Source organism: Tetrahymena thermophila (assembly GCF_000189635.1).
Source record: "Tetrahymena thermophila SB210 genomic scaffold scf_8254814, whole genome shotgun sequence".
NCBI classification, from domain to species: domain Eukaryota; phylum Ciliophora; class Oligohymenophorea; order Hymenostomatida; family Tetrahymenidae; genus Tetrahymena; species Tetrahymena thermophila.
The window spans coordinates 172,718-183,893 of record NW_002476570.1 but is presented as its reverse complement, the minus strand read 5'-3'; the positions used below and the strand labels follow the sequence as shown (position 1 = coordinate 183,893).

The following is an 11,176-nucleotide window of genomic DNA, read 5'->3' as shown; positions in this document are numbered from 1 at the left end:
TTTGGTGATTTCTTAGAGCATCTATTTAGTTATTGAAGTTTTTGTACTCAAATATAATTTTAGTTTAAAGTTAAAATAAAAAATATAAAAAATTTTTAAAGTAAAAGATTAACAATCGAAAACTTTATAATATAGATCCTCATAGATTTAAGCAATAAGATAGTTTTTGAATTAACACTTAACTTTAATTTAAATACTTACTTTTATTTTTAATTGAAAGTTAAAAATTTAATTAAAAATAACCATAATAAAAGATTGATTATGTAAAAATAAATAGTTGACAATAACTAGAAATATAATATAAATTAAATATATTTTAATTATAACAGTATGTATGTATGTAAGTAAGTAAATTTTGATGAAATATTTTTATTTTTTAGTACTTATATATAATCCATTTTTCAATTTATTATTTGTTGTTTAACTTATTATTGTTATTAATTTTCTGAATTTTGTTAGATTATACTCTTTGTTTTTTTTAAATTTTTGAAGCTTTTTTAGAGCATTTCTATAGTTATTGAAGTATTTTAACTCAAAACAGATGTTTATTTTTATTTTTAAGCTTAATATTCTTTGTAGCGTTACTTTGCAAAAAATCCAAATTTAATTAAAGTGATTAAAGGATTCATTCCAATAATTATAAATATTAAGATAACTATAGCTAATATGATTGAATTAATAGAACTATTTAAATACACTACATCCAGAGTTGTGCTATTCAATTAAAAAGTTAAAATAATATATAAAATGAAGACTAAGCTCCAAAGCATTTGCTCTAAACAATACTAAATATTATCAATTTTATTTTAAAAAGGTCTTAAAATTGTTGTGATAATTGTTTCTATTATCTAAATAATTATAAATGTTATTATTTATGACTAAAAGTTAGTTCTACCAGCTATTGCTGCTAAAGGAAAAATATAGCCTTCAAATATAATATATATTTCCATGTAGACTTTTCTGTAAGAGCAACTCCTAATACAGCCATTTTGAAGCTTTTCTCTTAAGATGTTGGCAAATATATGGGGACACGATTCGATTTAAAAGCAAAAAGTGTGATCAGGAGAGCTCAAATATTTCATTATGTAATGAAGTAAGAAAACAATTAAACCATGAGTAATTAACACAAGGAAGATTTTGAGATAATACAATCTTGAATATCCAAAATCAAAGAAGTGAGACATTTACAAATATAAGCTGAAGGAGAATATAGGAACGAAAAGAATCAAATTTGTGGCAATAAAAGAAACAATAGCTTTCTCATAAATTGATAAGAAAATTTATCTTTTATTAAGCTTTTAAGACAATTAAAAAGCTTTATTCAATACCAATGTAAATATAAAGGCGACTATTACTCCACCACAGTTAATCAATATGCTGGATTGGATGTTTTCCTACTCAAATTTAGATACATAAATATACAGCTATTTTTCATCTCCTAGAGATTAAAAAGGATTAAATTTATTAAATTTATCAAATATTCTGTTTTCTTATTTATTAATAAAAATTTATTAATTTATAAAATATTTAAGAAGATAAATTTTACAAGTTAGAATTTCAAGAAAGACTTAGAAAAATTTTGGAATTCCAATATTTATAAGTAGTAGGTATAAAACTTTTTAGACAGAGAATAGATAAACTATAACTGAGTTACCACTTTTTGTAAAACTAGAAATACCTGTAAGGATTCCTGTAACGGTTATAGCTGTTTTACTCATCACATCAGCACTCTTATTTAGCAATTCTACTGTTTTTCCACTAAAATATGTTTTTTCTTAGCATTTTCCTTATACCAATTCATAATTCTCAGAACACCCACAAGTGTTATCAGATAAGAGCAGCTAATTTTCAGGACAGATACAACTACCATTTGATAATATAAACCCAGGAAAACACTTAGTACATTATCTAGCTAATTAGCCTAAGCATTCACTGCAAAGGGTATAGCATTTCTAGCATAAATTAACAGCTTTAACTTGATCATAATACATAAAGTAATGAGAAGGACAAGAGTTAACACATTAAAAGTTAAAATAAATATTGCAATCTAACTGTTTAAACACAAGAACATTAGATGTAACTCCTTATATTACAGTGTCTTGCCATGTTTCATACTGATAATTTAGGTAATTATTTAAAAAATTTATGTTTTATATAGTTAATCTTAGAACTTCATTTTTTGGTGGAATTTATAAGCCACTTAAACCACATAAAATACCTTGAATGCTACCTATATTAGTATAAAAAGGAGAAACAGACTACAATCTATCTATTTTATTACTATTCAATGATGAATTAACAGGAACGGCTTAAAATACCCTTTCTTCAAAGGATTCCAAAACAAGGAAATTCTAGTCTATGTCTTCATAGTATTCCATATAATTATAGAATACAAGATCCATATAATTATTAGTTTATTCAGATGTTATTATTAACTAAGCATAATCTTAAAGCTAAATTATTTCTAAAAATATACTAAGCTTTGCTTGAGAGTTATCAGTAGTTGTTTAGTCATAACCAGTATAAAACGCAGTCATTATTCGTTTTGTTTTAGTAGTGTCTATGACTCTTTAATATGAAATAGTAAAGGTTTAAACAAGTTTTCCATTAACAACTATAGCATTTGCTTTGAAAAATGCAACTTAGTTACTAAATATATAAACATCATCGCTGTCTATTGCTAAATAATAATATCCCAAAGTATAAATATGCTACAGACCCTTTTTAATTAGTTTTGATGAGAAACCCGTTTTAGATATACCTTGTGTTGTAAGTTACCAGTTAGAGTTCAAAATTTTTGTTCCATCTAGGTCCAAGTCAAAAGTTGCTAATAAAACTTAAGGCACTCTATTAAATAGCTTAGGAAACGTAACTTAAGTGACAATATTTTAGTCAGTATCAGCACTTAACTAACCATCACCATATTACACAACATATACTTGATTTATTTAAACTTGTTTACTAGGGATATAGGAAGGTAGCGCATTTATAAGCCTCTCTACTTATAAGAAGATTAAGAAAAATTATATAAAGACACGCATTTACATTAAATAAAAAAATATATAAATATATTTATTTATTATTTATTATTTGTTCTATTTTGTTTTTTTTTGTTTTTTTTAATGTTTCTAAAGCCTAATACTTCATTTTAATCATATAACTTTATCGCAATATTGACTTATTTTGTATAATTACACTTCAATGTGCTTTACAATTCACTAATATTATAATGCAATGTTTAGTGTGCATATTCGAATTTAACAGATAATTTAATTTATGATGATGAATCAGCCAATTAATTAAAACTAAATTTATGTTTTTTTATCACAATTTTTTTTAGTTTACAACTTTTTCAAATAAAGAATTTTGAATTCAGCTTTGCAATTATTTGTTCTTTAAAATCTTCATTTTTATTTAAGTAATAAAATAATATATTTTGCTTCACAATTACTAATTAAATATTGGATATGTATAAAATCATTCTTTATCAGAAATTATTTTATATTTTCATCCTTTAATGGTTTATGAGCAACAACTTTTATAGAAAAAAATTAATATTTGCTAAGAATTTTGAACAATTTTTTATCAATAAAAATTTAAACATTCAAAGAATAAATGATGATTTACTTTTAACAAAAAATATTTTTTAGTTTTATTTAAGTTACCTAAAAATTAAAGAACTCAGGATAAACTATAAAGTAAGGCTTCTCATTTAAAAATTGAAAAATTCATAAAAATCTTCTATTCGCTTACACATAAAAACAGTAAATATTATATTTGATTACACATAAAAACAGTAAATATTATTTGTAATTAAAAGCATCAAACATTTAAATCATCACTCATAAATTTTTTTAAATTTATAATGAATCAAAGAAATATTATATCTAATCAAGAGTCAACTTTTTCTTCTAACTATTCTCATATTGGTGATAAAAATAAAAATTTTATTTTATTTTAGCAAGCTAAAAGAGATCAAATATATATTAATTGATTGATTGAATTACTTAACAATTGAATTCTTCAGTAAGCACAATTTACTAATCTCCTTTATTTTTTCAATAGATTTTTTACAAGCTGTTATTAAGTGTTGTCATACAAATTCCATCTTTTATATTAAAATATGAAATATAATAAAAATTATTTTGAGTAATATACCCAAAATCAAAATTTAACACTCTAAGTGATTTTACTTCAAACAATTTTAATGCAAAATCAATAAAACCTTCCAATTCTATCTAGCAATACCTAATTTAAGTAATTTTTTATCATACTAATACTAACAAAAATCAATAGATAAATATTATTACCAGACTTTTAAAGTTAAGTGTAATAACTAAGGCAAATTTTAAATTGCTTTTCCAATATAGATCAATCCTTTAGATTGTATAAAAGATTCACTATAATAAAAAAATTATTATTATTTTATTCAATAACAGTAAAATTTATATTTTTTTCAATTACTAATATTAATATTTACTCATCTATTAAATTTTAATAATTGATTACCTTACATCTAATATTAACTTTTTCAATTAATTAAATCCAGATAAAGAATTTGACAAGTTTTATATTTAATTAAAATTTAAATTACAATCCCTACATTAATAATAAATTAGCAAAAAAGAAATTTATTTAAAATGAGTTTCTAAATAAATAAAAATGGAAAAAATAAATGATTGATTAAATTAAAAAATTTTTTAAATTACTGAGATTAATAATAAAATTAAAAAACAAATTTACTCTAGTTAAAGCTCAAGTTCAAGCATCTAATTTTTTGATTGTAAAAAATTACATAAGCTAAGCATTTCTAAAGGCTTTATTTAAAGTGATCTTTTTATAATAAATTCATTTCTTAAAAAAGTCTTTTATTAGATAAAAATTACTAAATAATGATTGAAAATATTTTTAAATTGGTAGTATTCATTAAAACTTCAAGAAGTTAATTGAGAAGTACTTTTTTTTTAGCTAATATTTTGCTGTTAATTAAAATATTATTTATTCTCTATAAAATTTTAATTTTAATTTTACCTAAAATCAAATTTGATATTTGATATACTTTCAAATAGACTATGCTATTCTTAAAATTCAACTAAATAATCATTTTATTATCTTTTTATTTAACAATTGGCAAAAAAAAAACAAAATATTTTCTTTTCAAAATTAAATAAATAGTTTATTTTTACATTATTTCTTTAATAACTAAATCTTAAACGTCATTCATTTTTTTCAATTAATTGCTTGTATTTTCCCTAATTTTTTGCTAATTTTGTTTAAAAAATATATTTAATAAATATTGTTAAAATAATTTTTAAACAATTAAATTTTTATAAAAACAAATTAATTTCTTTTATATTTTTTTTAGTTTTTAGTGATTTTATTATAAAATATTTATTCTTTTTGCTTTCTAATTTATAATTCTGAAGCTTAATTTGAAATTCAATAAAATTATATAAAATTAATTTTATATAAAATAATAATTTTCCATTAAAATAATAAAATGCCTAAAAAATCAAGATATCCTTAAAATATTATTTTATAAATAAATATTTTTAAAAAATTTTTTTGGTACAAATAATAAAAATGTTCCAATTTTAAAATAATTAATTTTTAATATTTAGATAATTATCAAGATTTATACTTTGCCTTTGCTCTTACTATTTTATCTACACGATTAACTACTCAAAAAAAAATTTTATGACTTTTTGTCATTTTTATTTTTATAGAAACAATAAAGGTTTCCTTAAAATTCATTTTTATAAATTGAATTAAAATCATTCTATTAAAAAAAAAATATACATTAAATTTTAATGAAAATAAACTAAATAATTTATGAATGAGTTTAATATATTAATATTTAAAACTATAGAGTTAATGAATTTTTTTATACATCTATTGTCTTGTTGATATTTTCATAAGCAAAATAAATATCTTTTTAGCATAAAAGTGATAAAAAAATATATTTTTTAGGCCTATTTACTTTTTTGTGTTTAGGACAATCTTTTGTTAAAATATTAATATTCTATAGGATATTTATACTAAAAAATGGAAAAAATTGTATTATTTTTTTCATTGATTGCAAAAAAAAATATTTATTCAGATTGATGAATTTATTTTAAATATTTTATAACTAGACTTTACTTGCTATTTTAAAAAGAATATGAATAAATTTGAATTATAATATTTTTAGAACATGTAATTCATCTTTTAGTAAAAAGATTGACTGAGCTTGTAATTGAGATATTTATTAATTTCTCAGCTTAATTATAAGAGAATATACCAAAATAACATTAAATAAATTCTTCTATTTTAAAATAAGGCAAATAAGTTATTAATAACAAAATCATATAAATTTAAAATAATAGCAGTATATGTGCTTAGTACATTTAATTTTTAAGTTATGTTTAATATAAATATAATTGACATTTTAAAGAAATATCGTGTGTTTTAAAAAAATTTGTACATGTTATATTATATGTGAGTAAAAAATAAAATTTAAATAATTTTATAGTATAGAGGATTTTTGTTTATTTGTGATTAATTAAAAACATAAAAAAATATTGAAATCAATAACAAACAATGTTAAAAACATCTGATCTGAAACATTTATTTTTTAGGGTCTTTTAGAAATCAAAGAAAATAGTTTCTAAATTAATTTTAAATATGATGCTATTCCCTCTAAATAAAATGTATAGACAGAGCTAATAAAATACAAATATACACTTTTATTTTCATCCTGATGAAGAAGATTCAAAAAAGGTTATTTTCTCGCTTAAGTATTTATTTATGTTTTAAATTCTGAGTGACATTGATTTTGTCATTTAATCATGAATATTACATCATAAATATTTAAGTTATTACAAAATTAAATTCCCACATCATCAAATAAATTCTGGTTTTTAATCAAATCTAAAAATTAATTTATAAGGGGTAGGTAGGTAGCAATTTCAAAAATTAATTTGATAAAATTCTTACTTTCTAAAATGGAAACACTTTAAAGATCAGACTAATTATTTATTTCATCTCCCATTAAAATCTTACAAACTATACTCGTATAATTTTAACAATTTTAAATCATAAATTATTTCTAATCATAGATTTTATTTGTGCAATTATATTATCCATTATTTCGATTCTATTTATTTATTTATCTATCTATCTATTTTAAAAATTTTCAAACATAAATCAACCAATCAATCCATCTATTCATTTCTAACAAACTCTTTAAATACTAGCAAAATTTTTGATAATCTAATATATAAAATAATAAAGAAAAAAAAATAAGCTTAGAATAAAAATCAAAAAAAAAAAGACAATCCTTATTGACTTACCGAGATGAACACCTCCAAATTTTTAAGTAAGAAATATTTGTCAATAAATAAAAAATCAATTATTTTAACTATTATGGCAATATTATTTTTAAGATTTATTTATGTAAAATAATATATATTATTTTATAATAGTTATTGGTTTAACCCTTACTACTGCTTTGATTGGAGCAGCATTCTATCTGAACTAAGGTACTCCTCTTGCTGAAAACCCTGCTGATTACCTTGATGTAATTGTTAGTGTAGATCCTAACCATGATGAAAATGATTTGACTTGCAATAAATGTTTTGCAAGAGCTGATACTTGTCCTTGTGATAACTATTCTATTTTCTAATGGGCTACTTGCTACAAGTACAGTGTTCCTACTTGTGATGATAGCCCTGCTAGTGAAAGATAAACCTGTTATAAGTATGCCTCAGCTGTTGCTGATTTGGTATACCCTTCTGCCAAACATGAGTTAAATGCCTGCAAGAACTGGTATAAATACTTTGAAAACACAACTGCTGATGCTAAGTTGAATAAAAATAGATGGTTTGAATGCTGCTTTGCTGACTCCAGAGTTTTAAGCTTGGCTTAAAAATCTAATTTTTACTACAACAGAATTTTCAAAAAGCTTTATCTTGAATGTGGTAATATCAATTATTGAGCATAGATTGGTTATACTGGTCTTTCGCTTTTTGCTCGAAACTAAAATAATAATAAAAAGTTATAATATATTATAAATTGTAGTTTCTGTTATATGTGAAATTGCATTCATTATAAAAGTTTGAACTGATTTTTAAATATGATTTTCTCTATTACTATTTTTCTAAACTAAAATATTTTTAAAATGAATCACTACATATCTATCTATCTATAAATAAATATTTATATAAATAATTTAAATATTTATAGATGTAAAAAATAATCTTTTTATAAAAGAGGTAAGTTAATTAATTAAATATTTTGAAAAATAAGTCAGTCAGTCAGTCATAGCTCTATTATGAAAAAATAAATATTTAATAAATATAATGAAAATATTATATTGTTTTTTGAATATATTAGCTTTATTAATTTGTATTGAATTGTAAGAGGAAATTATTTTTTTATTATACTTTTTACTGAGATAATTATGTTTTAATTTAATAAAAGTTTTGATTTACTATTTTTGTTGCTTTCAATATCCCTAAAAACTATCTTTTTAATATTAATTAAAATAATATGTTTATTGGAAATGAATTATTTTTGATTATATAACTTGGCTTTCATATGCTAGCTCCTATTTATTTTACAACATTTCGATGAGTAAATAAATATTTTATTGAATATCTTTTCAGAAATATCTCCTCCTTAGAGCTAATAGTATAATATTGATTTATTTAATACATACATATTGAAGTGCTAATTAATATAAGCAAAACTTAAACTAACATAAACTTTTATTTTAAATAAAATTTTCATGAAAATATTCTTTCAAAATTGTGTTTAAGCGAGCTAAATCTTTATTTTAAAAACACAATTTTATGGAAAAATAGGATATATATATATGTATCGGCTTTCATATTACTCAATTTGAATAAATTGAGTTTATTAAGCACAATTAAAAATAAAGTGTAAATATTAATAAGCTGCTTTTTTAGATCGTCTTCTAATATCTTATTTTATTTAGCAGTAATAAATAAAAATAAATAGGAACAAATCAGTAAATCTTATTCTCTCCTATTTATCTATAAAAGAAATATACTAAAAAATCTGAATTACTTTATAAATTTAATTAAATCTTTTCTATAAGGTTTTTAAGCTTTTTAATTATCAAATAATATAACTATATCTAGGCTATTATGTTATCACATATATTAGTTATGCATTAAAATATTTTCTACTCTTTATAAGATATTACTAAACATATTTTATAGCAAAAAAATCAATAAAAATAGTTTGTTTATTAGGTGGTTATCAATCAATCTAATTAAAACCTTATCTTAAGCAAGCTAATCTAGTTGATAAATAGATCAGATTTGTTAAATCTTTTATAAATATTGTTTAAATAAATTCGCTTAACTATCTATTATTATTTAGTTATCTAAAAAGACTACAAATCATAAAACTATTAAACTGCAATTGTATCATAAAAATAAAATGTTCTCTTTAAAATTATTATTGATAGATCTTTATTTCTACTTTTATTATTTTTTAAGCTCTAGCAAGTGCTATTAATTTATTGTTTATATTTAATTTTATAAAAAATATTTAAAATATAATTTCTTGTTATTTGAAATAGTTTTTTATACAAAATTCTTTTATATGTATTTTATTAAAACACAAAAATGGAAAAATTTTATAATATACATAATGAGTGATGGTAATAAATATCATTATAATATAATGTCAAAATTTAAATCCTCTTTGTGTTATTTTACTTGTTTTATTTAAAATTGTGTTTTTCTCTGTCATAATTTATCAAATTAGGTGTGATTATAATATTTGATATCTCAAAATAAATACTGAACCCCTAAGGTAATAATTTATGGAAGGAAGAAGGAAGAAAGGGAGTTAGTAAGCAATTTTTAAAATAAAAATACATAATTACAATTCTATTATGTTTTACAAATTCATCAATGACAAACACTACTTTAATTTTTGTGGAAACAATTGCACTTTAATAGCATTTATTTAGTTAAGGATATATAAATAATGACTATTCTTTATTTCTTTTATTTATAATAATCTAATTTTTATGTTTAAATGTTTACAAATGGCCTTTTGCTAATAAGATAAAACTAGCAAAAAGATAATAATTAGAAATGGATACATAATTCAGTTTACGTCAATGTCTTCTTATTCATATTTGTAAAACTATATTTAAAAAAACTATATAATATATAAATTTATAAGAGTGTTAAAAATTAATTTTCATAACATTACCAGTAAAAAATCCAAATAAATTTGATGGTTAGAATTTTAAAATAAAAATTTGTCCCCAAATAAATAATTGTTTGTCTGTCTAATAAATTTATAAGAGTTTTTAAATAAATTTAATCTAAATCAATAATTATAGTTAATCCCTATGATACAAACAAACAATAAAAATAATTTTTAAACTTAATGCTACCTTAATTTTAAATTTTTAGCTTAATACGTAAAAACCGTTAGCTCTAAACAATAAAAGAATATGTAAATATGAAAGTTTTATTGGGTTTTAAGAGATTAGAGAAGTACTTACTCAGTAGACTATTTAACGAATTTTATGTTAACGAGTTAGCTTTTATTCTAAATTAAATGAATATTTTGTGTATTTATTCACCTATTTTTTAAATATAATCCATATATCTGATATCTATATACGAGATTAAAAATTTTCATAACATCTCCTAACTTAAAATAAAATAAAAGCAAAAAATTCTATTGAAAATAAGCATAAAAATATTCAATTTCCATAAAAAAAATAGTTGAATAAAATAAATTTAATTTATTTCAAAAATTATTATTGAAACATTTTCGAAGAAAATAATGACTATCTGACTAATAGTTTTTAATTGAAAAATAAATATCTAAATATAGTAAGCATAATTTGATAAATTAGAATCATAGAATATTTCTAATAGTCATTGTAAAAGTTGTATTATAATTAGTTTGGCTTGTTTAAAAATGGAAGGGGTGGTTAGTTATTTAGTTGGCTGTAAATAAAAGTGATAGTTTATATGAAAAATGTGTTTCGAATAGTCTAAAATGTGGTGTGGATCTAATTATTAAAAAGCTTGACTTGGTAATTAAAAACCATAATAAATAAAAAAGATTAATTTAAACTAATCAATTCTTATAGATTTTAAATAATAATATCTGTCTATCTACAATTCTTTTGGGGTAA

At 20.5% G+C, this 11,176-nt stretch overlaps 3 protein-coding genes across 3 annotated transcripts; 1 reads left to right on the top strand and 2 right to left on the bottom strand. All coding sequences in view use genetic code 6, as the record gives it.

Moving 5' to 3' along the window:
* Positions 1 to 795: 795 nt before the first annotated feature.
* TTHERM_00418080 (H-type lectin domain protein) lies at positions 796 to 3,047 on the bottom strand (the record flags this gene model as incomplete). The annotated part of the gene is made up of 2 exons (XM_001007269.2): positions 796 to 848; positions 1,655 to 3,047. The coding sequence occupies 2 exons, from the start codon at positions 3,045 to 3,047 to the stop codon at positions 796 to 798; spliced, it is 1,446 nt and encodes a 481-aa protein (XP_001007269.2).
* A 976-nt stretch (positions 3,048 to 4,023) lies between these two features.
* Positions 4,024 to 5,488, bottom strand: TTHERM_000418079 (hypothetical protein; the record flags this gene model as incomplete). Its single annotated transcript, XM_012795407.1, has 8 exons — positions 4,024 to 4,108; positions 4,159 to 4,248; positions 4,311 to 4,400; positions 4,510 to 4,599; positions 4,744 to 4,833; positions 4,887 to 4,979; positions 5,032 to 5,112; positions 5,187 to 5,488. The coding sequence occupies 8 exons, from the start codon at positions 5,486 to 5,488 to the stop codon at positions 4,024 to 4,026; spliced, it is 921 nt and encodes a 306-aa protein (XP_012650861.1).
* A 1,847-nt stretch (positions 5,489 to 7,335) lies between these two features.
* Positions 7,336 to 7,975, top strand: TTHERM_00418090 (transmembrane protein, putative; the record flags this gene model as incomplete). Its single annotated transcript, XM_001007270.3, has 2 exons — positions 7,336 to 7,357; positions 7,464 to 7,975. 2 exons carry the CDS (start codon positions 7,336 to 7,338, stop codon positions 7,973 to 7,975), a joined length of 534 nt encoding a protein of 177 aa, XP_001007270.2.
* Positions 7,976 to 11,176: the final 3,201 nt, after the last annotated feature.